Source organism: Pavona decussata, unplaced genomic scaffold, assembly GCF_977016875.1.
Source record: "Pavona decussata unplaced genomic scaffold, jaPavDecu1.1 SCAFFOLD_16, whole genome shotgun sequence".
In the NCBI taxonomy this organism is placed as follows: Eukaryota; Metazoa; Cnidaria; class Anthozoa; order Scleractinia; family Agariciidae; genus Pavona; species Pavona decussata.
This window is the reverse complement of record NW_028145439.1, coordinates 4,682,954-4,709,535: the sequence shown is the minus strand read 5'-3', so window position 1 is coordinate 4,709,535 and position 26,582 is coordinate 4,682,954. Positions and strand designations below refer to the sequence as shown.

Sequence of the window (26,582 nt, the reverse complement as noted above, 5' to 3'; positions counted from 1 at the left end):
TAGTTTACTTATGGCTTGTGGCCTTAGTGACAAAGTTCAGTTTTTAGTTCCATGTTGCTATCACTGCACCAGAATGTAGCCCATGGTTTTGATGTGCTTGTCTCCGTTATCTCCTCCATATGTAGCCTCGTTTCCTCAAGTGTTGGCCACGTTGTGTAACCCACCAGTACCAAACGCGATCCTGGAGTCGCAAGTTGCACAGTCGTTTTCGTTATTACCAAGGAAACCGATTCTTGCTTTGCCATGGTCACTTCTGTCAGACATAAGGTTAAACTCTTCCTTGTTACAGTTGGGCTGCAGCGAAGCTGACGATCCAATCAGTGACTTCCACGTGTCACGACCCAGTGAGGTTGCGTGGTAATTACCATCGGCGATCAGTGAGTACATGGAGTTGGCCCGCTTGAAGAGGACGATGAATCTTGTCTGAAGTCCGATCTCCATACCGAGACAGATCTTGGTGAAGGATGTGTTCCAGTAGGTTGGTAGCTTGGTTTCACGTTTGTCAAACAAGGTCTTTCCTCCTGGAAGGTTGAAGTCGTCCCGGTTGCTCCAGAATGTGGAATTGAAGTGAAACGTTGGCTGGATGGAAATAAAGGAAAACATGTAGGAAAATTACAATACGTTACAACATTCACATATCCACCTTTAAAAAGCAATAGCCGAAAGCTTACTTTCATAAATCAGCCTTGAAAGAATTCGGAGTTTCTCGAATCACTTTCATGACCTTCATCAGCATTTTATAAGGATTTTGAGAAAGTAGATTTTGAACGATTTCCGGTCGGAGAGCGGATGGTCAAAATGTTAAACTGAGCAATCCAAATATCTCGTACAGCTCGCGAAGGTACAAAGAACATATCCCTGACCTTCTTTTGTATATAAAGATTGATGTCCATAATACTACATTAACAGCAAACAGTTGGTTGTCATGTGATACCTTACTGCCATCAGTTTTCATGACCAGCGTCCATCCGCCTCCTCCACATGCTCCAAGCCCATGGTGTGACATGTGACAGTACACAGGAACCTTCCCAGATGGCATTTGGAGAAAATAAGCCTTGTTTCCTTGGGACCTACGTAGACGACACCTTTACAGCAGTACACAAAGACGAAATTGACGATTTTCACGAACACCTTAACAGACAGAACGCTGACATACAATTTACTAAGGAGATCGAAGAAAATGGTAAAATACCTTTTCTAGACTGCTTAGTTACCCGTAACAACAACGACAACAAACTAAGTACTACGGTTTACAGGAAACCAACACATACTGACATACTACTGGACCAGTCATCCTACAACCCTACTTCTCACAAAGCAACGACTATACAGACCTTAACAAGGCGAGCACAACTGGTTTGTGACGCACCTGACAGACTCGCAGACGAAAACAACTACTTAGACAATGTTTTCAACAAGAACAACTACAACAAGGACTTTGTTAGACGTAACACTTATAAGAACACTGAATTTAACGTCACAAACAACGACGCGACACCCGTAACTACTGTAACTATACCTTACGTAAGGGGCACTGCTGAGACTATCGCACGGATTCTACAACCTTACAATATCCGTGTAGCTCACAAACCTATAACCACTTTACGACAACTGCTGACGAAAGTAAAGGACAAAGACGAACCTAACCGCAGACAGGGAGCAGTTTACAAGATCAAATGCTGCGACTGCCAGGCCACTTATATTGGTGAGACCGGCAGAAATTTAAACGTACGACTGACTGAACACAAACGAGCAACTAGAAATGGTGATATCAACAATCACATTGCTGAGCACCATTTACAAACGAACCACAGAATCGACTGGGACTCTGCCAAGTGCATTACCTACTGTACAAATTACTATCAACGACTCACTCTGGAAAGCTGGTTTACTAACTTAGAACAAACGCCACTCAACCGTTGCCTACAACTACCTCCACCATACAAACGACTTATTGACAATAACAACGAAACAAACAAACAATAGACATTTTACTAACAATAGACCCACGGACTTTTTAACTAACAAAAGACGGATCGAAACGCACCAATCCCTTTTTACAGTCTTCACAGCCAATAACATCACGGCTTACTGACAAACGACCAATAACATCTGGACTTCGTTGACCAATCAGGTTAACAACCAGAGACGTATATATACCACCTACTGACGTTCCACAATTCACTTGACTCTGAAGATGACTTCCGCTCAGGTTGTCGAAACGTCAGTCAAAGTCACCACAAACAGTCCTTCTCAGGACTACACTCACCCGGATGATCATAATTTACGTACTTATGATAAATGGGGTGTTGTAACTGACCACACTGAATGAAGGCGCAAGTACTTTCCCGCCATTTGCAGCACGTGCTTATCGCCCGCTACGCCAGAATTGGATCAGTTCCGGCTCGGCTGACCAAAGAATCAATTTCCTGATGTTCGGAGTGGAGCTAAAAGTCGTTCGCGCAGTCTTTTTACCAAAACCCTCCCGGGCTCCCCGCCGTCTTCGCCTAGGGCCTCACGTTCCGTATTTGTACTCCTTTGTTGGTCGTTCGGGAGCTTGGACCCGTTTCTCGAACGAAAGCCACGAAAACTTCTCTTCCCTTCCAATGAGACCAAACCGAGAATCAACAGAATGCGGCAACCTCTATCATGTCGCTGTCGTGTTAGGTTTTCTAAGCAGTCCGATCAGCCTTGCAGAAATTTGAGTCATTTATATTTTTGGCTGATTAGATCTTTCACAGATCCTGCGTATACTTGCAGCATTTTCGTTGTGCGGTTCCTTGTAGATTGTTTGCTTTTACAAAGCTGTTCTCTATGCTTATAACTATTTTTCATATGAACAAAATTTCCTGTTAGGCCTGTTTGTTTTTAAGATAAAATCCACTGAAAATAGCCGGAACTGATCAGATAAGCACGTGCTGCAAATGGCGGGAACGGTTCTTGCGCCTTCATCCAGTGTGGTCAGTCCAACACCCCATTTATGCTACCGTCCCACCTCTCCACCTACTCTACCTACTTTTTACCTACCTCCACCTACTTTTTTTCAGATACAATGTAATTTCATTTTATATAAATATACACACTTTTTTTTCAGTTTTTTCTTTATTTTTGTTTAACTTATTATTATTATTATTTTTGTATCTTTATTTTTTTTCTTGTTCCGGGATGTTCCGGAATGTTCCGGAATATTCCATGTTCCGGGTTTTATCGACGGCCGTTTTGTACGCTAAGAAGCATGTGAGTTGTTTGTTTGTTTTGCTTATGCGGGTAAGTGTATTTACGCCAGGCCGGGGCTCAGTGTTTTACGAAGTGCCTCGATAGTTTTAAGAACATTTTGCCCTTTATTTTATAAACGCGTAATCGCAATGAGTCCTCGTAGAATTGAGGATTGTCACTTGTATTTTTAAAAGTTTGGCAAATTTCCCTCGTCGCTGCGCGATTCGGGCAATTTGGGAAAACTTTGAAAATACGCGTGAAAATTTGTCCTCATACGATTGCATATACTAAGCCCGACACATCTTGGAACCACCAGCAAATAAACTTTTATTAATCATTATTATTACTAATTTGGGGCATTGATGTGCGACGAACATTGCGGCCAAATTTCGTTCAAATCCGATAAATCTAAATAGCCTATTAATTCTTTTGTAGGAAAGGAATAGAGGGATTATGCAAAAAAAGAGTAAATATAAGTATAAAATAAAAAATAAATAAAATGAACTAGTAAAATAACCTCGATTTTTGGGCAGAGAGAGAGAGAGAGAGAGAGAGAGAGAGAGAGAGAGAGAGAGAGAGAGAGAGAGAGAGAGAGAGAGAGAGAGAGAGAGAGAGAGAGAGAGAGAGAGAGAGAGAGAGAGAGAGAGAGTTCTGCGTACGTTCTCAGTGGTTTGATATTTGGAATTTGTCTCCTTAATCTTGTAGGCCTATTCAAATGTTAAGGTCCCTGATTAGTTATGACACATTCCAACCCCACTCGTAAGTATTTTGGTTAGTCTTACCTTTACAGAGCCATAGTATGTCGATCCTTTCTTCGGTTTGAAATCTTTTGGTTTCATCTGCCGAGTTTTGTTGTTTACCTCACAAATGCAGCGGTTTGCTTTGGAACCTGCTTGGGTGCACGTTAAATGACTTGCAACTACCATTGGCAATGCATTTTAGCTGGCATTCGAACTCGTCACCAACAACAGTCGTTTTAATAGCGTGGCCGACTAGAGCATGATCTGTCAAGAAAAAGAAATAGAATCATTTCATGTTTGCATGTGGACAAACTAAAAGAAAGGACATAACAGAGTGATTATCTTTAGTCTACTTACTAAGTTGAGATTCATAAACAGCACCACAGAAGTCAGAGTTTGCCACCACAAATGCGAATAAAAGTAAGCTCAAACTTTCCAAAAAGGCCAGAGTATTTAGCCACCATTTGGCCATAACGGACGATAAGAGACTGAGCGTGCAGCGCCAAATTGGTCAAATATCTTCCGTAGAAAAGAACTTCCTTTTCACCTGCTAAATGATGTCAGCTTCGTGGGTAGACAGACTGTTTGCACTTCCTCTTTAATTAGTCGCAATTAACTGCTCAACAAAATTAATATAGCATCTCTGTCACATTTTCTACTTCCAAGAAGAAACGAAGAAAACTAACTCCCAAAATTTATAGTTCCCAATGAAATGTTGTTTTGTAACGTCCGTCCTTAGTCATGGAAATCATGATGTTAATTGCAGTACGAGAATTGAATGTCGTCCCAGCATCGTTTACTTTAAGAAAACAATTGAAATAATTCGCGTTTGTTATGAGATGATACTATTGTAGGCAAGGCGCCGAGTTGGCTATAATCATCCCATATCAGTAAACAAGCGCTAGTGATTTTTTTTATATAAACTTACCAAGGAATTGTATTTCGATTCAATGATCCAGTTTTTACCAGCAAAGCATATGGGTCTTATCACGGTTTCCGACGCCATTTTGACGAGTAGGCAAACAGGCTTGAAACTGACTGTGTTTGTATTGAAATCCGATGTCATATAAATTTTATAAAACATCTTGGCACTAGGAAAAGGATTTTAAGAAAAAAAAATTGAAGGATGTAGCTGTGCCAGAAAGCGTCCAGTCGTGTTTTGAACTTCCCATACATTTCTCTGTATAGTGAACTAGCAGTGAACGGCTACTAAAAATCGTTCGGGGGAAAAAATACAGGGAAATGTATGGACAATTCAAAACACGACTGGACGCTTTCTGGCACAGCTATATTCCTCAAATTTTTTTCTTAAAATCCTTTTCCTAGTGCCAAAAGTTTCCAATTCATGAATTTTTCAGAAGCGATGTTTTATGAAAATTGTTTGACACCGGATTTCCATACAAACACTGTTATTTCAAGCCTGTTAATGGTGTCGAAAACCGTGATAAGGCCTATTCTTTGACTACGAAAAGCCAAGATATTAAATATTGTTCTGTTTTGTTTATTAATGAGAACATCTGCATAAAAATTTTACATTATTCGCATTTTTGTAGTATTCATATGTTATAGTTTGTTTTTATCATTTTAGCGTGTGGTATGTCGTAATGTGCTGGTGTTTTAAATTATTTTTAGAGTTAGCACAGCATGTTAGAAAACTTAGTTAATGCAATATTGCGTAATTAAGAAATATCGTTTATCTGTTGTTTTTTATTTTAAAGAAAAAAGAAAATTGGTTTAGGTGTTTGCTAATTGTAGAAGCCGTTGTTATGCATGTATGAAATCGAGCATCCTGGTGTGAAAAAGCGTGAGTGAAGGAGAAACAGCAGAATGGACCGTTGATACCCTTTGTAAAAGAAGAAAGAAGAGCGAAGGCGTCACACTGCTAAAACAGGTTAGCGGACATTTAGCCATATCCTCGGCAAAACCCATTTGTCGGTGGCAACTTCAGCCTAGTTGGACGGTGAAAGGACGCGAAGGAAGCAAAGAAAACGAGGTAACAAAGCGCTGTTGGACTGTAAGGAGAAAATGAAGTAAATCATTTACTCCTTTGAACATTTCTTTTTCTTAAAAACTAATTGAATAGTCTCTTTTTTGTGTTCTGTAAGTAATATTATCACTATTTTAATCTAGTTCCATATTGTAATTATTTTTACGCGACCCCACAAGCTCTGAGCTTTAAACCCTATCGTGTTTAAATAAATTAAGGATATGTATGGCATTGTATGTATATATATATGTATGTAAACAAAGAAACAATACAATGATTGCTTCACTAAGTCGCAGGAGTGCCAGATGTAAAAACATGCAGAGCGAAATATAAATAAATTTTAGATAGAAAATGTAACACAGTCAAGATAGAAAATGTTAAGATAAGAAAATGTAACATTTTCTATCTTAAATTTATTTATTGATATGTATGTATGTAAATACTTGTATTCTGGGTAGAATGTGTTTCGTAGAGCGCTCAATTCGTTTGATTGAAGAACAATCTATAATTCTTGACAGCCTGAACTTCTGTCAAGAATTATATTGTATGTATGTATGTATGTATGTATGTATGTATGTATGTATGTATGTATGTATGTATGTATGTATGTATGTATGTATGTATGTATGTATGTATGTATGTATGTATGTATGTATGTATGTATGTATGTATGTATGTATGTATGTATGTATGTATGTATGAGTTGGAAAAAGGCGTGGACACAATATCAGCGGCTACTTTCTTCAGGTCCTTAAAAACTGTTACTCTTCAGTCAAGTTCACCATGGAAACAGAGAACAATTATGTTTCCCTTAATTCACACCATCTCTTAAAGTCCAATCAGACTCAAATCTAGCCAAACCACTTGCGTAACGTTACAGAACTGTTTACGATGATAACCTTCAGCGAACTATTGCTGAGAGTTTATTCTAACCATTTTGAACCTGAAAATGGTGTCATGATGTCCACTCCGAGGCGTCGTTCGATTTATCGTTGATTTTTACCTGCTTATTTATTACTAAAACCTTTGCTTACAAGGAATAAATTTTAGGTCGATAAATAGGTCAGTATATAACTAATAGGTAGATAGATAGTAAGCTATGGCAAAAATATAACTTATGCACAATATGTATTCTTAAGTCTTATGGCAAGATATGAAAATTAAGGAAGTTTCAGAAGATTTGATGTCTTGTGGTAGCGCGTTCCATATTTTTCGAGCGCAAAAAGAGAAAGTAGGTTCAATACATACGTTACTGTCTTGACTGTCGGAACGTGAAGTGAACGAGTGAAGCTTACGGTTTGGTTGATATTTAGTAATAAGAGAGGTCATATAGCAAGAGCGTGTCCATTAAGAATCTTACAAGTTAAGAGCATTCATTACCTTAAAAACAATGCGTGTTTCAACCGGAAGCCAATGAAAATGTTTCAAGACTGAAGTTATACGGTCAGATCGTCTTTTCCACGAGATCAAGGCGTGCTGCAGAATTCTGAATGATTTGAAGTTTAACAGTTACACGCCTAGGTAAGCTACGGTAATGACTATTAGAGTAATTTAAACGGGACACAACAAATCAGTGCATTAATCAGCATTTTCAGGTGGCCTCTAGACAGCTATTTCCTCAGGCGAGCAATTGATCGTAGTGGCAATGTAGCTCTCTTGCACGTAAGTAAGTAAGTGAGTGAGTGAGTGAGTGAGTGAGTGAGTGAGTGAGTGAGTGAGTGAGTGAGTGAGTGAGTGAGTGAGTAAGTAAGTAAGTAAAACCTTTATTTAGACACGATAAGTATTTAAGCTATGCAGCTTGTGGGGTCGTGTAAATAATATTAAAGATACATAAACAATAACTGTAATAAAATTGTAAAGTAAAATAAGACTTATGCCTTCTTATATGTATAAACATAACAGCAAAGTTTACTATTTACAATAAACAAGTAATCAATAATTGATGGTATTGTATAAATGCTAAAATGATAGACCTAAAAACTCCTTTCAAGGGGGAGCTATCTTCTACAGAATAAATTAGAAAAGTCCATGTCTCTGACCAAAGTAAGTTTGTTAATCATCCTGGAGAAACTTTTCACGCTATTCGCTATACGACAATCAATTGGCAAATGATTCCAAAAAACTGGACCTCTATAAGATATAGAATGCTTTTATATTCGATTTAAAAGGTGGTATTTCCAACTTAAGACTGTTGCGTCACGTTGAAGTGATGATGGTGGCTAAGATTGAGTTCCTTGTCCACTATAACACCGCGGGTACACACTTGGTCCCACAGATGTACAATGGTATCACCAAGCAAAAAATCTCTAATGATCGGATGCCTGACAAAGCGAGAACTAAATGAATACCTTCTGTTTTATCAGGATTGCAAAGTAACTTATTGTGAGTGTTCCATGTCATAGCATGGCTAACACATCGTCGTTGGGTGATTGATGAATATGACTGATCATTAGATTTAATGGTAATGTATATTTGCGAGTCATCGCCACATACTGTTAAGATTATGAGCGCAGACTATATCTTTTAAAGGAACCACGTAAAGAGTAAACAAAAGATATTTTAGTATAGACCGCTGACGAATACCGATTTCGACATGCCGTGGACTGAGTCACTCGATGTTGTGTTAACTATTGTGACAGATTAAGACCGACCACTAAGGTAAGAGGAGAACCATTTGAACTCATTATATAAAAATCCAAAGCAATTGCTGAGACTGTCCTTGAGAATAGTGTGATCGATGGTGTCGACAGCAGCTGAAAGGCCCAACATTATAGAGACAACGTCTTGACGAAGATCAATGGTTTAGTACATCATTCATAACTCGAAAAAGGGCATATTTGGTGGAGTGATGTCTGTGATACGCTGATTGCATAGCAGACAATAAGTGGTTTGTCTCCAAGTAGAAATACGTTTGATCCGCAACTACCTTTTCAATAACTGCGGCCATTAAAGGAATATTTGCAACAGGTCCGCAATTTTTTAGAATATCTTTGTCAAGATCAGGTTTCTTCAAAATTTGACGCACTAAAGACTATTTAAGTACAGCTGGGAATACACCAGAGCATAAGGATTTATTAATAATGTCTGTTATAATCAGCGCAGTGACTTAGAAGATGAGTTGGTGTTGGATCAAGTGGACAAGATTTGTTGAAAGTACGTTGAAAGTGTTTTAATAATTTGCTGAGTCATAGTACAGCAAGAGTTCATGAACCCAGGGAACAAGTGAGGGCATCGTATGGGCTCGTTTGTGGCAGGGGGTGTGAAGCCTCCCGAGGTTCTCTCTAATTCGTAAAAACAGTACGATTCGATATCCTTTGTCATATATTGAATGTAATAGTCATCGAAATTATCAACCAAGAAATGTAGCGAGTCATAAGTCGCCAAACCAAACGAAAGGTCGACAAAACTGGAAATCTTGAAGCAAACAAGCTCTCAACAATTTTTTAAAAATAGCTGAATAGTGCCTGCCTGCTCAAGTTTGGCTTTGTAGTAGTCCGACTCCCTCAGATATTCTACCATTCCGCTGTACCTGTTACGGGCTTCTGTAAAGAGTTGCTTAGGAGCAGGTGACGTTTTCCACGTTTCGCATAGCGCAAATCATGGTTGTACCCGGCAGCTTGTATTTCAACGTATTCAACTTGAACAAAAACGGCGAACTACCCAGGAACCAAGCTGGAAGGCGTGTCGTTTGAGTTCTACCTTAAATTTTGTCGTTTGATGTTGTTTTGCAAAGGACGGAAAACAAATGTACGAAAATTTAAAACGCACGTGCAGAGCGATGTTTTTTCCTCATTATTAGATCTATTGATTTGCGGCGTTGTCGCTGTGGTTATTTAAGTTCCCAAGTGTAGTGGTTATATCACGCCCGACTAGTTACCGGTTCCAGTCCCGCTCGGGGCAACATGTTTTTCTTTTACCGGTTCCAGTCCCGCTCGGGGCAACATGTTTTTCTTTTAAATGTGAAGTGCGTGTTGAAGCCAGGAAAGCAAAGTTCTTCAGATAAATTGAGTTTTACCAAATGATTAAAAAGCCTCGCTTCTCGGCCAACTATTCAGTTTTTGGACAATCTTTGGTTTCGGAAATTATCCTCCGATAAAACCGCCACATAAAGGGATTTATCTACTGATCACAGCTTTTAATACATGGAGAACCACTGTATATTAATTCGGCGCTGTGATTGGTTCGCTACTATAAGCTATTTGCTCACATCCTACAATGCCTTCCCCTGAATTTGAACATTTGTCTCAAAGCCAACATGCCCTTTGAGCTTTCACCTACAAGCTGATTGTCTTATTTCTTTTCTGGCAGAGAAGATTACTAGATGAATTTAAATGTCAATACTGTTAATTAATATCCACTTAATTAGCAGCCCTGCCTCGTTACGAGATCATGCACCCAAGCAAATTATACATTGTTTTTTTTATGAAAGTGTCACCTTTTGTTTATAAATAAAGTTTATGACGTTCAGTAGTCGTCTACACAATATTTTCATCTCTTCCGCTTGACCTTAAGGAGTCCACAACCATACGATTTCGTAAAAACGTTTAATGCCTGTCTATACATAAGGTGCACCTGTCACACGCCGAGTTGAATTAGCATTACACGTGATATAGTATGTAGACTTTGAGCCTGTGACCATTTTTAACAGTTCGTTTAAACGCAGCAGCATCAAAACCAAAATGCAGTGGACAGGCATTCTTCTGATCCTTTTTGGAGTGGGTAAGTTAACGTCAATGAATACTCTCTGTTATAAAAGGGTCTCATCCTAACTATGAAAGCGAGGCTAAGTATTTTTACTGTGAGTGAATATTTGGCAAAAAGCCTCGTGATGTTGCGAAAAAGTTATTGTCCTGTGAGTATCGTCATACTCATACGATGATGACGGAAACTATAAATCTTTAACGAACATTAGGATTTGGGTAGGCTAAACCCCCTTCCGTCCCCCATCACACGAAATTTGCGCGAACTGACCAGCTGCTATTTTTATATATAACTGATTCAATCTCTTAGTTTAGGCCTTTTTTTCCCAAAGAATCCCCATTTAGTATTCAAATCAAAATTTCCAAATACCGAGCCGTAAAAGAGTGAATCAATCGCTCGATCTATCGATAAGAAACAAAAGTAACCCCTTAGACACCCTAACAAGCGAGTTCTCGTTATTTAGTTAATTTTCTGGAGGAAAGAATTGGATGGACAGTTGATTCGAGTGAATTTGGGATCATTTGGCAGGCCAGTGGAGTTGAGAAGGTTGGCTCACAAAACTGAGTTTTCTTGCGTTGGGCAAATACTTTGCTTGTTCTCTTTCCTGTCAACACTTTTACCACTCAAGTCAGTCCCATCACCAATTTTATTTCTTCTATAAAGAAACTAATCAACACTGCATCCATGTTTCTTGGTTAAGTACAGAAAAACATAACCAGCACAATTTTTTGTTGCGTTTGTTGTTTTTAAAACTTAAAAAAGCTGTTTTCTTATCGAAGGATTACATTTCTTTGTTCTATACTTTACTTATGGCTTATGGCCTTTGTGACAAAGTTCAGTTTTTCAGTTCCTTGCGATTATTACTGCACCAGAATGTAACCCATGGCTTTGGTGTCCTTGTCTCCGTTATCTCCTCCGTGATTAGCCTGGTTTCCACACGTGTTGGAGTTATAAGGGTTTCCTCCAGTACCAAAACCGATTCTGGAATCAGGAGTATTGCAGTCATTTTGTTCATTAGCAATGATGCCGATTCTGGCTTTGGGTCTAAAGCTATCGCCTGGAATCACAGCGTTGAACCCTTCTTTGTTACAATTTGGCTGTAAGGATGCAAGAGAACCGAGAAGCGACTTCCACGTGTTTCGACCCAATGAGGTGGCGCGGTAATTACCATCAGCAATCAGTGAGTGCAGCGATGTGGCGTGCTTGGTGATGAAAATGAATCTTGTCTGATGTCCGATCTTCATACTGATACAGATCTTAGAAAACGGTGTGTTCCAGTAGGTTGGTAGCTTTGTCTCATGTTTGTCAAACAAAGTCTTTCCTCCTTGAAGGTTGAAGTCGACCTTGTTGCTCCAGAATTTGGAAGTGAAGTGAAACGTTGGCTGAGTAAAAACATAAATAAATGAACAAATAAATAAATAAATAAATAAATAAAACGAGTAGGAAAATTAAAGGAAGTTAAACCATTCCCATTTCCACCAATGTGTCGAAAGTTTGCTTTGAAAAATCTGTTTTGACCGATTCTGGAATTTCTCGAATCTCTTTCATAACCTTCATAAACATTCTTCGAGTATTTAAAGAAAGCAGAATTTGAATGATTTCCCGGCGGAGAGTAAACGCTCAAAAATTTGTATCAAAGTATCCAGATATCTCGTACAATTCGTGAAGGTACAAAAGAAGTTTTCACAATTCTTTCAAATATACGGATCAAGAATATATTGATGTGCATATTCCTAAATACAACAAACTGTTGGTTGTCATGTGATACCTTATGGCCATCAGTTTTCATGACCAGTGTCCATCCGCCTCCTCCACATGCTCCTAGCCCATGGCTTGACATGTGACAGTACACAGGAACCATCCCAGATGGTATTTGAAGTAAATAAGCTTTGTTTCCTTGAGACGTCCTGATTAAAAGAAAATCAAAAAATATAAAATAAAATAACGGACTTGGCAATGCTACAAAATTTTTTTATTCCTTTCTACAAAAGTACCTAACAATACTTTTATATTAAATGACGATCTTTTCTTAAATATCTGTCAGCATTCTATTCGATACTGAATGGAGTTTTTTCCTGTCTTCCTGTTTAGGGACTGGGAAACAATTAGCAGGAGTGGGAGGGGAGGAGGGGGTTGGGAAATGGGAAAGAGGGAGACGAGAAATTAAATATGTACCCCATTGCATGCCAAACAACAACCCCCCTCCCTCACGAACCTAACTCCTTATGTGTTGTTACGCTTCTCACTGTAGTATTGAGAGTACTTTCTTATTTACTAACAGGTCCTTGTGTTGTTTAAACAGTTAATTTGCCTGACATTTTCATCGGGAACAAACAATACCCCAAAGCCACTCTTAAATAATATTCAGATTCTTCTGATTCAGAAGCATTTGATGATTCACTGGATATAGAATATTAATCACTCAATTTTTGCTAGGAATCGCTTTTATCCAAAGATAAAGGCGTGCTAACATTCTCTTGAGGAGTACTCTCGACCTCAGACTTCGTCCCAACACGCCTGTGGCTCGAGACTCAAAACCGGCCTTACAGCTAGTTCTTGTTTACTTCCGCTGACTTCGAAACCTTGTTGTTACAAATACAGTCTGAGCTGCTTCCTCGCCAAGGCCTTGACTGCCTTTTCAAATTCTCTCGTGCGCATTTCTCTGTTTCACTATATTCTTCTCCCGTCTTGTGTCAAGGAACTCAAGTGTTGGAAATAACTCTCACATGTTCTCTCGTCAATGTAATGAGAGCTTAACCTCTTCCATAGTTTCGTCACTAGCATAGGACAAATGCTTTTGTAGAAACAATTTCTCAACTTCTGGACTTGGAAGCAACGTATCAGTTTCTTGTGTGATGATACAAGCCAAATACCTTCCTGGCTTTTCGCTTGCTTGATCAGAGAAATTGTGTAGCCTCGTGATTCTGGCACTTAGCAGTATCCTTTGTTAAATTACCCATGATAACTAAATTATGTTTCTTCAAGTTACTTCCCCAAGTGGTAGACTATAATGAGTCCTGTAACACATTTAAATTAACAACTATGTATAAATAAATAAACAAATAAATGGACAAATAAGTAGACAAACCAATAAATAAATTAATGAAAAACAGAGATACATCTACTTTTGGAAGTTGATTCAAGTTGATTAAAAAAACCAATCAAGAAAAACAAGGAAGTAGACTGCCTCGCAGGTAGCGAGTGCTAATCCAGGCGAGTCCGAATTACAACTAGAATAACCTTGAGGTCACGCAGGTGAAATTTAAACTTACTCTGTCCTATACAACCTTATAACTGGATTACATCGTTGTTAAGATGACTTGGCAAAATGTTTGAATTATTACTTACTGTATGAATTTTTAGGATTTGTACAAGGCTTTCTTGTATTGGAAAATAATTTGCTGGCAATGACGAATCATCATGTTGAACTAAAAGATGCTTTCTTTTTCTATGTCTCTGTCTAATAATAATAATAATAATAATAATAATAATAATAATAATAATAATAAATAATAATAATAATAATAATAATAATATTAATAATAACAAAAAACAAATAACAAAAACAGAGCAAATAAAACAAAAATGAAAATAGCTAAGGTTCATCCTTGAGTTTCGTAATTCTTTATACTTACGTATTTTTGTTATAAATAGCCTTGCACGTCGACACTGCATCACAGCACGAAAATGAAAGAGAAGAACAACAAACAAACAAAAATAGAACGCACAACAATTTAAAGAAATGATGCGCAGTTTAAACTGAGTTCGATAAAAGCCTTGAAAAGAAAATGTCCCTGCTAACAATTAAGGAAAAAGTTAGGCTAAAATGAGATTGGAGCAAGGAAGGCCTGGTTTTCTGGCTGCGAACGACGGTGAGCAGACGTGCCAAGTAATTGATTTAGCTGTCCCAGAGGCCGGCTGTAAGGGCAAAAGAAGAGGAAAAGCTACAAAGACAACAGCAACTGTGACAGATATCTGGGCGTAGCCAGGTCCTCAACTAAAATAAATTTGTTTCCTTGCTATCGCAATGAGCATCATTGTCATGCATAATCTTCTTGTATAGCCTTTTAGCAAACTATCTCGGAGTTCCTCACTTTCTGTGCCAAGATTAGAAAAAGAGAACGAAACAAAACATGCATTTGACTTCTATTAACATTGTCTTATATGAGCAAAGAAATAACTTTAGGCAGATTCCTACTTAAGGAAAGGAAAATGTCAAACAAAAGCAAACAGAAACGTCACCTGGTTCACAATCCCGTCCATTTCCGTAATATCCCGGTTTACACGTACAGTTGTATGATCCCTTAGTATTCTCGCACACAGCTACGGCACTGCATTTGTGTGTTCCAGTTTTGCACTCGTTGATATCTAAAATTTATAATAAACAGAGGAGAGGTTTCCATACCAAAAGGAACTTGTTCATTTGACCCTTGGAAGTTAAGTATGTTTCTTTACACAATGGTCTTGTTCCTGACAAAATAAAAAAACTGAACAAGGCTAGGTGTTTTTTTTTTTGCTCCAACCGAGTTTGAAATATCCGTCGTTTTTCAAAGAGAATGAAGTAGTTGAACGTGTGGCTTTTTTAGTCTGCAGGATTGTAACAATACAGTATAAAGTTTACTATACGACTGTTAATTGTAAGACATGTAAATAGTTTAATCGATCAGTATGTTTCTTTACACAATGGTCTTGTTCTTGACAAATAAAAATAACTGAACAAGGTTAGGATTTTTTTTTGCTCAAACCGATTTTGAAAAATACGTCATTTGCCAAGGAGAATAAAGAAGTTGAATATGTGGCTTTTCTGTCTGTAGGATTGTAACCATACAGTAACAAGCCAGTTTACCATACGACTGTTTATTATTATAATAATACGTGTAAATAGTTTAATCAAATAGCAAGTATGTGCAAGTTTTGTATGTGACTGTAATGTGTTCTTATAACGCTGAATAAAATTCATAAAAAAATTGTAAGGATCTTCTAGGGTAAGTTCGATCTCAACTATTCATGCATGTAACCTGAGTATCAGGCCTTACTAAGGAGAAGGGGAATAGAGAGGAAGGTGAGGGGGAAGGAGGAGAAGAGAATCGTTATATACGAATTAAGAAGGTCGCGAATATGTTCTTTCCCCTTTATCTCTTCTCCGTCCCTTCCCCCCCCCCCCCCTCCCCTCCCCGAAAAGCCTGATACTCAGCCTACTATTCATGGCAAAAAAAACACAAAAACTAGTACTTTTCATTGATGTAACATAGCGTGCGCGTACTTGTGGTCGAAGCAAAGTATTTTAAATGAAAGAGGATAATCAGTATTGTCAGCTAAGAAACTCGTGATACCAGTCTCACAGAGAGAACCCATGAATCCAGTGGTGCACAAACAGCGGTATCCTTTGTCTGTAAAACCGGTTTGACAGGTTGCATTGTTCTTGCAAGACGTCTTCAAACATTCATTCTAAGACAAACAGACCGGCAAATATTAAGAGCTACTGACCGTAAATATCAAAAATCCCACGACAAAGAGGAAATTTCAGATTTCATTTTATTTCACCTAAATGTTCCCTTTGGTGAACTATTTTCAAAAATCACAATTAAAAGTTCCACCGCTCTTTCCTTTTTCTAAAAATTAGGAAAGTTGAATTTACGGATTCACGCCCGATTCAGCCCCCCGGAAAAACGGGAAAATCATGCATCTTTAGCAGCCTCGCACACAGCAACGATAACTATTCCCGTTTTTCTATCTCGGCGACAAGTAAATCTTTCTATTATCTCTCGTTTAGTGTAAAAATGAAGTCGCAAGTCATATTTTTAATGTGCTAATTCACTAGTTGAAGACAGCGACCTTCGGGGGTTAGATTTCGAATTGAAATTAGGGCCGATTTCAGAGGCCTATATCTGTACCGGCATATGTTTTCTGGAGCAAATCTATAGGTGAAGTCTAACGTTAATCCTTCCTTTTCATGCTCTCGAAGTGCCTTTTTTGGCCCGCTAAAAGCGAAGCATCCAGAAGAAATAGTGTGCAGGGTATTTTGACTAGTTCGATGGCTCGCTGTCACGATTACCGTCACGCAAATCACATAACTAAAACAATCCACTCATCTAAAGTTTACGTTTTTTTGCTCTCAACGACAAATCTCGAAGGCAGGTATTTAATATTTCAGCTCCTTTACAATACCACGTCATTATTTCAAATTTTGAAAGTAATAAATATTAGAAACCGATCCACCGTGGGACTCGATCTACATGATAAATTTTGCCGACATATTTTAAGCGCCCGTCACAACGTTGATGTCCCACTATACAAACTTCCTGTCAAATCTCACCAAATTAACTATTATACTCTTGCTATCTACATCAAAAAAATATTATAAAAGATAAATGGCTCATCTTCAAGACATCTACTAGCTTTCTGTGTCGATTTATAGAGTTGAAACACAACAACAACGTATTCACATACCGCACAGGCTATCACGGGTTAATTAAAATTTACACACCCTTGCAAAAACAGTCCTATTTTATTTCTATTTTATGGCTATTTTAATCCTATCACACCTATTTTTATACTATTTTATTCACACTTTATTATATTTTATTTCTATTTTACCTGATAAGGAAAATAGACCATCTATTTTATTTGAGTTTTACTTCTATTTTAAACCTATTTTAAAGCAAGATTGAACCATGTGGTGTATTTTATTTCTATTTTTTCATAACAAGCTGAAAAATAGCTTGTTCAACAGGCTATTTTAATCCTATTTTAATTTGAAACATCACTGTTGCTCAGTAAAATAGTAATAAATTAGACTGTTTTATTTCTATTTTTCTGCACATAGGGTTGACTATGGCCAGTTCCTTTGGAAAATGAAAAAAAATAGGCTATCATAATCCTATTTTATCCATGACAACCTTGAACAAATGGCAAAATAGATTTAAAATACTATTTTATTCCTATTTTTGGAGGTAGATTCTATTCCATTGCAAAATATGTATAAAATAGTCGATTTCAATACTGTCTTTTTTCCTGTGCATGGTTAACCTATCATATTCTTTCCCTATTTTATTCAGCAATTCAAGCTTGGCTTACAATGTATCAAAAAATGTAATTTTGAGGCAGCTGTTTTGTACTCACACAAAGCAGAACTTCCACTATACACTGGAATTCATAATTCACAGCTTCTTTCTTGTAAGTTTTCTGAACCATGCATAGATAAATGGGCAACTAATTAAGACACTGAAATGCATTTGTGAAAACCACTATTACCTTCAATTAATCTCGAGGTCATTTAATGCCAAAAAGATCAGCAAGTTTTGAATCATAAATCGTTCAAGTACAATGCTGGCTAGCTTTTTACAACGGGCAAAAGAACAGTGGAGTCACTGCACAGCAACAATGGCAGCCATCTTGGATTTCAGTCAGACTGGGAAGACTGGGCATGAACAAAGCTATTTTGGTCAGCAGCCATGCCACTGCAGGCTCGCAGAAAAACCGTTTCATTTCAGATTTTAAGCGGGATTCAGTTTACAGGCATCTTTCCCCTGTTTTTTTACTTCTGTTAAGCTAAAAATGATGTCTTCAAGCAGCATAATGTGGATGACTACTTTAAGAAACAGGTATGCTTTGATTTAGTTAATAATTTTGATGAGAAACTGCATGAAAATGTGTGATTTTATAAATAAATATAGTCTGCTTGGAATGAGTAGATGTGCTTCTTGAAATTTTATGGCTCGATCCAAATTCTAGATTGTTGAGGTAAACATTCCTTATTTATTTTTAATATACTGCTCCACTGAAAAGAATAAACCATAACTGGCTTCAATAACAGTTGAGATTCACATTACAATTACAAACTATACATTCCTCCAACCTCTGATCATGCCACATGCTTTAGATTCTCAGTATGACATTCCGTACACTGCAAAGCCAAATCTGAACTGGATTTCCATAATATTTATAGCCTTCACAAACGTTTTTAAGGAGTACTTTGTAGCCAGATTAATATCATGTCTTGGTATAAGCTGAAGACTTGTTCGTCTAATCTTGATTTTGATTCAAGTTGCATGATTAACTTCATGGAATACATGTATAAGTATTATTTTTTACATGCTCAATAATACACTATACTTTTTTAGCACCATGAGTTAAATTCTGTATACCCTCATATTTTAAATTTACCCATCATTGTTACGGGGGAAAAGCTCACTGCAATATGTGTCAAAAATCATACTAACAGCATAGATCAATAAGACAAACTGACTCATATAGTGCACAATTTTCTGTTTTACTACAGATTGTGAAGGCCAATACTCGAGACTGCAGCTTCAGAGTCAAGTCAGAAAAAATCCTGATAAATATGAGCTAAGTCATTTATGACTGCCAGACTCTTATCTGTTATTGCATTTGACGTTAGGAGAATGCATACTTTTCATGTCGCTTTTAAATCTTTCTACATGTAAACGCTGTGTGATTTGGGTTTAGTTGCCATCTTGGACCAGCTGACCAATTGCCTTGATTTCATGCAAGAGCTTTGAATCCCGCTGGCTAAGAGAAGTCCCGCGGGTCGATTTTCTGGACAGTCAGTACAATAAAAAATATAATTTCACTGGAGATCAAATGCACGTTACCAAGCTATGATTATTACTGATTCGATTTTGTTATGAATCGTGAGTTATGCTGCTACAACTCAGGAACAATTACCAAATAAAATATTTTTAACTTGCCTAATGCAGTATTGGTCATTGCTTGATATCACAGTTGAAAATGGCAAAGGTGCAATCTTTTTTATCAATCCAATCATCTTTCTTATTAGCACTTCCCCTTAAACCTTAACGCAATTCTAGACAAAGCCATGTTCTGAATGTTTCTTTCCAGAGAAGTTCATTGTGAAATTGTCCTGCTGTTACTCATAACGTTTGTAGCTCAAGCTGGCTGTGGTATACGGTTTGAATGACAAATTCATATAGTGTGCAATGCATGTTATTAACCATCCAGATATACATATGTAGGTAGATGAGGACTATAATTTATTGATCATTAAATTTATGATATGTAATATTGACCAATACTACAACTAAAGCACACCTCCTTTAGAAAATCTAGGCTGAGGAGCTAGATACAGTTTGAAATGTCACCTACTTTCAACCTATTTTATAGCTATTTTATTGCCCTATTTTAAACCTATTTTTTGGTATTTTATCCCTGTTTTATGTCTATTTTAAACCTATTTATATCCTATTTTTCAAGTTTTTTTCCTATTTTATCCCTGTTTTATGTCTATTTTAAACATATTTAAATCCTATTTTCCAAGTTTTTTTTCCTATTTTATCCCTGTTTTATGTCTATTTTAAACCTATTTAAATCCTATTTTCCCAGTTTTTTCCACTATTTTATCCCTGTTTTATGACTATTTTAAGCCTATTTTATAATCAACATTTCAAATTGCATAGCATTTTTCTCTATTTTATAGCTATTTTAAAGCTATTTTAAAGCTATCTTTTAGGTAGTTATGACTTGCTGGTTGGTCTATTTTTTTACTATTTTTTGTTTCAAAATAATAGGTTTAAAATAGGTAAAAAAATAACTTTAAAATAGTCTTGAAAATAGAGAAAAAATACAAAAAAAATAGGAAAAAAATAGCTTAAAAAATACACATAAAATAGATATAAAATAGGCACTATTTTCGTAAGGGCAGTGGCTATTCGTACGGCACCCTACATGCACCCTACTCTACATGCTGTAATTAGTATTTGTTTTATCTACTCAATGACAGAGGGCTTACCTCACTTTCTTAACTGTTTGACTGTAAAGTTATATTATAAAGCGACAAGATTATTTGACTTATTTGCATTTCTACTAAAGAATATACTATCCATAATCGAATCCTGAAGGAACTCATTATAGAACAGGAATACTCTGACTGATTGTCTCACCACTAAACAGGGACGTATTCGTTTCCTTTGGTCGATTTTATAACTCTTGCACCCCATTCAACACTGCTGAAAATCCGTTAGTTATGCTTATCTGCAGGTTAAATCAGCACGGTCGTTTTCATCTGATGCCGTTTGTGATTAGCGTGACACAAAGATCACTTCCGGTAGCTAACTTTCCTTCCACCAGTGAACTAAACCCTAACTGAAAAATCATTTTTGAGTTAAAATTCCACGTATCTGTTATTTCATCTTTCATTTTGATCTTTTGTTCTCTTTTTTCCCTTTAATTAAGTAAAGTAAAGTGGTGGTTGTGTGGGAGGGGGGGAGGGTGGGGCGAGGCGGGGTTGGCTAGGGTATGGTGGAGCACTGCTCTTTTTGCAGTTGCTTGTCAAAAATTGTCGGCTTTGATTTGTTATTTTATTGGCTTTTGTTTGTTCTTTTGTTATTGGAGAATTTAGGGCAAAAAATTGAGTAACAATTCGATTGGAAGGGGATGGGGGTCATAGTTGTGGGCAGATTTGGCAATTGGTCTTGAATGAGAAAATGTATCTCGTTTTAGCAAGTCATGAACAGCTCAGGTGCCAAGGAACAGTGAAATAAAATAAACCTTTGTTTAGTTGAGTACTTAGCAACTTCTTAAAGTTTATAGTAGCTTTTCAAGGTTTTAAAGAAAAAATCAAAAAATCATACAAGATTTTGGAGCAACTTATGAACAACGTTTTTAGTAATTTCGAGCATCTGTTTTAAACAGACCGATTCTTGTGATGGTCTCCAATTCTTGATTAAATGGAAACCTTTTAAAAAACTCAGTCTCTATTTGAACTGAAAAATTTTATTAAGGAAGCGGTTGGAACGGGGAATGGGGGGTGTTGGTGGTGGGTATTTATGTATTGATTACCTTCAAGACCGCAAATATCCGAAAGTGGTACGTAGCTAAGGAAATGATGCGTCTGGTGTTCCGAATGGGAAACTTCTCTTTAAAACTTCGGAATTTCTCACAGCGCAGCAAACCAGTTCCTTCTTTTCGCGTCTTGCTTGCGACAAAAACCCGCGAGGGTATAAATATCATCCCGTGGATGACGACATCCAGAAACCTCAAGAAGAAGCAAATAGAGCGTTACGTGACGAGACACAGAACGGCTGCGAGGACCGGCAAGAGATCCTTTCACGGCTCTTGCTTGAACAACCATAGAAAATGACCAGGGTAGTATCTGCGCCATGGTGAAGAACGGCATAGGGCTGGAACTGACTTGGAAATCTTCAGTTACGTATCAAAGAACTTCGAATTAGAGACTTCAATACGAAACTCGGAAAGAAACTCAAAATTCTTCCATAAATAAGGGTCAATAAGAAGAAACACCCGCTTATATTCCCCCCTCCACTTTAGTTCCCATTACTTCCGTTTACTGAGCTCGTAATTAAAGGAACAAAAAAAGAGAACAGGAGATCAAAATGAAAGATAAAATAACAGGTACGACATCATGCGTGGATTTTTAAACTCAAAACCTGTTTTTCAGTTAGGGTTTAGTTCACTGGTGGAAGGAAACTTAGCTTAGTTTAGTTGTATTCCCCCGCGCTACCGGAAGTGATCTTTGTGTCACGCTAATCACAACGGCATCAAATGAAAACGACCGTGCCATGTGCTGATTTACCCTGCAGATAAGCATAACTAACGGATTTTCAGCAGTGTTGAATGGGGTTCAAGAGTCATAAAATCGACCAAAGGAAACGAATACGTTCCTGTTTAGTGGTGAGACATTCAGTCAGAGTATTCCTGTTCTATAATGAGTTCCTTCAGGATTCGATTATGGATAGTATATTCTTTAGTAGAAATGCAAATAATCTTGTCGTTTTATAATATAACTTTACAGTCAAACAGTTAAGAAAGTGAGGTAAGCCCTCTTTCATTGAGTAGATAAAACAAACACTAATTACAGCACGTAGAGTACAAAGCTCTTTTTGTATTTTCGGATAAATTTAATTAACCCGTGATTGCCTGTGCGGTATGTGAATACGTTGTTGTTGTGTTTCAACTCTATAAATCGACACAGAAAGCTAGTAGATGTCTTGAAGATGAGCCATTTATCTTTTATAATATTTTTTTGATGTAGATAGCAAGAGTATAATAGTTAATTTGGTGAGATTTGACAGGAAGTTTGTATAGTGCGATATCAACGTTTGTGACGGGCGCTTAAAATACGTCGGCAAAATTTATCATGTAGATCGAGTCCCACGGTGGATCGGTTTCTAATATTTATTGCTTTCAAAATTTGAAATAATGACGTGGTATTGTAAAGGAACTGAAATATTAAATACCTGCCTTCGAGATTTGTCGTTGAGAGCAAAAAAACGTAAACTTTAGATGAGTGGATTGTTTTAGTTATGTGATTTGCGTGACGGTAATCGTGACAGCGAGCCATCGAACTAGTCAAAATACCCTGCACACTTTTTCTTCTGGATGCTTCGCTTTTAGCGGGCCAAAAAAGGCACTTTGAGAGCGTGAAAAGGAAGGATTAACGTTAGACTTCACCTATAGATTTGCTCCAGAAAACATATGCCGGCACAGATATAGGCCTCTGAAATCGGCCCTAATTTCAATTCGAAATCTAACCCTCGAAGGTCGCTGTCTTTAACTAGTGAATTAGCACATTAGAAATATGACTTGCGACTTCATTTTTACACTAAACGAGAGATAATAGAAAGATTTACTTGTCGCCGAGATAGAAAAACGGGAATAGTTATCGTTGCTGTGTGCGAGGCTGCTAAAGATGCATGATTTTCGCGTTTTTCCAGGGGGCTGAATCGGGCGTGAATCCGTAAATTCAACTTTCCTAATTTTTAGAAAAAGGAAAGAGCGGTGGAACTTTTAATTGTAATTTTTGAAAATAGTTACCAAAGGGAACATATAGGTGAAATAAAATGAAATCTGAAATTTGCTCTTTGTCGTGGGATTTTTGATATTTACAGTCAGTAGCTCTTAAATGAACAATAACACACATGTTAATTACTCAATATTGCAAAACTCGCTAATAAATCATAATCCTAGTTTCCAATTAGATTACTGGTCTGACCACGTCTTGTCTGTCACTAGAAATTATAGTTATTTATCATTGATTAGTAGCCAGTGCGCATGTGTGGGAGTAATTTTACGGACCTCGCGTTATGGATTGAAAATAACAACAATAATATTAATAATGTTTATTTCAATAGCGTTATTTCTACTATTCAACCAATGGCGCTTAACAAAACTACTAAGATAGTATAATACGTACTAATTTAAAAACACATGGAAAATAAGAAACATTTTAAAACAACAACTAAATAAAAATGTCTTAACTCTGGTTATAAAAGAACTTAAGTAAGCTGTAGTTCTTATATCAACCGGTAGATTATTCCAAAGTGTGGGGGCAATGACTGAAAAAGCAGGCTTTTCATAGGTTTCAAGATTACAATTGGGAACCACTAACAATTCTTTATTGTTATTGTAGTTTCGCAAAGGTACCCGTTGTACTGCAAATATTATTACAGAATGCTGATAAAACTGATAGGCAAAAGATATACCTATTCGATTTCAACATGATTTGTATGATTTCAAAGGAAATCTCGACATTTGAGATTGAGGTTATCTATGAGTTCCTTCATCGCTTTAGGCTGGTTCACCCGTACGACGCAAACGCAAGCGCAAGCGACGTTCACACGTCGAATGCTAACGCAAGAAGAAAGAGATGCGCACGCGCATTGCAGTATCCAAAGATGGCGGCAATCTTGTTCCCAGAATCCCCGTTACCGTAGACCAGCAGTCGGGAAACGAGGACTCTGGGAACGAGATTAAAGATGGTGGAGGAGGAGGCCATCTTGGTTCGAACGTTAGCCGCCGTACAGACATGGAACGACTATTTTTATCTTGCGTTTGCCCTTGCATTTGCGTTGCCCCGGTTCACACTTGGGAAATGCAAACGCAAGCGCCAATGTAAGCTCAAGTAAACGATAACTTTTCTATTTTAGTCTTGCGTTGGCGCTTAAGCATGCGTTTCTATTTGCGTTGTGGTAGTTTACACGCGTGTTTGCTTGCGTTTGCGCTGCTCGTGTGAACCAGCCCTTTGAATTCCTGTCCTTTATTGTGATGTTTCTTTTTTTTTTTCAACCTCCACACGTTCTCTCATCAAACATTTTACCAATTTTAATTTCATTACCCGTACTCATTTATACCTTTGCTCCGCGGTAAATATAGTCTGGATTTGGCTCCAGCTTCTTCATTTTTCCTTCAAAGGTTGAATTACTCAGCTCGCACCAAAATTTGCCATTTACGCGCGTCGTTTTCTTCAAGTTGTAACTAACGCAGTTGGGCTCCATGTAGCATAATGTTTCACAGAAACTGTCATCCATGACGTCATCGGCGCGAATCACGTGGCCTTGAAGGCGTTTACCATCAAATGTGTGTGCAGGCTTAAATTCAAGTTGGCGACAGTCGTCTAAGAAAAACAAAATGAGAATAAGTATTTAGTCAGAGGTGAAAGCTAGCGTAGTTCGTTACATGGCAAATGGCAAAGTACGTGATATGCATATTGAAATTTGTTTGTCTATATGAATTCTCGTTATGTATTTCAAACTGACGGGAGAGAAAAGAGGATTCGTTATCTTAAAAAAAAAGAAAAAACATAAACCATTTACCAATAATAAAGGATCTCTCTGTGTATTTAATTTAGGAGTTCACATATTATTAGGACTCCACCTCCTGCAAAAAATAAGGCATTTAGCTCACGCTAATGGGCTACTTTACTTGTTTGGAAGAGTATACACTGTTTACATCAGGCTATGCAAAATGAGGTTTTGTATTCGCGATACACAAGCCATTAGTGCTATGTTTCAGTCAGATGTGTGATATCATTTTGGAAATGCTCATTTTAGGTTTTTGTCCAAATCTCACGGTTTGAGATAAGCGAAGTCCCCTTCTTGAGGCCTGAAAATAAATAGGCGCCAGTGTTTACTAGAAATTTTACGGCGTCTCAAACTGAGAAAAAACATGAATAAGCCAAATCAAATAATAAAGCATCTTTCTGTGCATTCATGAATTTAAATATTAGACCAATAATGTATCCTGACAAGCCACCTGCTCCCGTTCTGACTCGTTAATTTGCGGCTTTGTTTGAGCGTTTGTATACCATGTTTATTTCAGTTTATACAAAAACAAAAAGATCGTGACCGGAAAAGGAATTAGTAGAACAGAAAATAAACTGTATTGCCAATCTCCTACAGTTTTGTGGTCCAATAACTACTAGTATGAGAGTTAATCAATTTTTCAAATCTATGTCGGCCTATAATCTGAACAATTAAACCTTGTGTCAGCTGCATGATACTCTTACAGATAATAACAAACTATTACGAGTGGATTCGCATACTTGCTAAGGGGTTCATATTGATGAAAAACGTACTTTTGAAAAGCATATACACGGCTTTGTTTGAGCGTTTGTATACCTTGTTTATTTCAGTTCATTCAAAAACAAAAAAGAAAATACCTTGGCCGGAAAAGGGATCGGTAGAACAGAAAATAAACTGTATTGCCAATCTTCTGTAGTTTTGTGATCCAATAACTACTAGTAAGCGAGTTGTTCAATTTTTCAACTCTATGTCGGCCTATAATCTCAACAATAAAATACCTTATGTCAGCTGCATGATACTCTTACAGATAATAACAAACTATCACGAGTGGATTCGCATACTTGCTAAGGGGTTCATATCGATGAAAAACGTACTTTTGAAAAGCATATAAGCAATAAATGTTAAAAGGCGAGCGGTCGCACCACGTTCATAAAACGTGTTAGGACGTTTTTTTCCCAACCAGTCGCTGGAAGTAATATATAATCATTGGTCCAACCACCTGCGTTAAAACCGTACGCTAAAGGATAAACTGCAACACATACAATCTCAAACCGCCAGAGCGATAACTAAAGCGAAATACGACATTCGATCAACTGACATTCTTGCCAATTTAGGTTGAAAAGCCCTCCGTTGATGCCA

At 37.4% G+C, this 26,582-nt stretch overlaps 3 protein-coding genes, 1 long non-coding RNA gene and 1 pseudogene across 9 annotated transcripts in view; 1 reads left to right on the top strand and 4 right to left on the bottom strand.

Annotated features, from left to right (window-relative positions):
* Positions 1–4,068, bottom strand: part of LOC146487485 (putative skeletal organic matrix protein 5) — a 139,891-nt gene extending 135,823 nt beyond the window's left edge. The window contains exon 1 of one of the 2 annotated variants that reach the window (XM_085088324.1): positions 3,999–4,068. In XM_085088324.1, coding sequence (XP_084944450.1) covers positions 3,999–4,055 — 57 coding nt within the window. In that variant the 5' untranslated portion in view covers positions 4,056–4,068. The remainder of the gene's footprint in view (positions 1–3,998) is intronic. The other variant, XM_085088318.1, reaches the window with a different exon arrangement.
* LOC146487481 (putative skeletal organic matrix protein 5) overlaps positions 1–26,582 on the bottom strand; it is an 88,939-nt gene that overhangs the window by 8,129 nt on the left and 54,228 nt on the right. The gene's annotated exons all lie outside the window — the stretch shown is intronic.
* On the bottom strand, positions 54–1,070 carry LOC146487486 (putative skeletal organic matrix protein 5; annotated as a pseudogene). The gene is made up of 2 exons (XR_014857798.1): positions 935–1,070; positions 54–579 (listed from the first exon to the last, which is right to left on the bottom strand). The product of XR_014857798.1 is annotated as a putative skeletal organic matrix protein 5 (transcript).
* Positions 11,272–26,582, bottom strand: part of LOC146487482 (putative skeletal organic matrix protein 5) — a 57,430-nt gene continuing 42,119 nt past the window's right edge. The window contains exons 2-7 of one of the 2 annotated variants that reach the window (XM_085088131.1): positions 24,774–25,036; positions 15,978–16,092; positions 14,887–15,012; positions 14,280–14,313; positions 12,413–12,551; positions 11,272–12,026 (exon numbers count right to left, since the gene is read on the bottom strand). In XM_085088131.1, coding sequence (XP_084944257.1) covers positions 11,505–12,026; positions 12,413–12,551; positions 14,280–14,313; positions 14,887–15,012; positions 15,978–16,092; positions 24,774–25,036 — 1,199 coding nt within the window. In that variant the 3' untranslated portion in view covers positions 11,272–11,504. The remainder of the gene's footprint in view (positions 12,027–12,412; positions 12,552–14,279; positions 14,314–14,886; positions 15,013–15,977; positions 16,093–24,773; positions 25,037–26,582) is intronic. The other variant, XM_085088143.1, reaches the window with a different exon arrangement.
* Positions 17,135–19,359, top strand: LOC146487484 (uncharacterized). The gene is made up of 2 exons (XR_014857846.1): positions 17,135–18,248; positions 18,926–19,359. It is a non-coding gene; the product is annotated as an uncharacterized LOC146487484 (long non-coding RNA).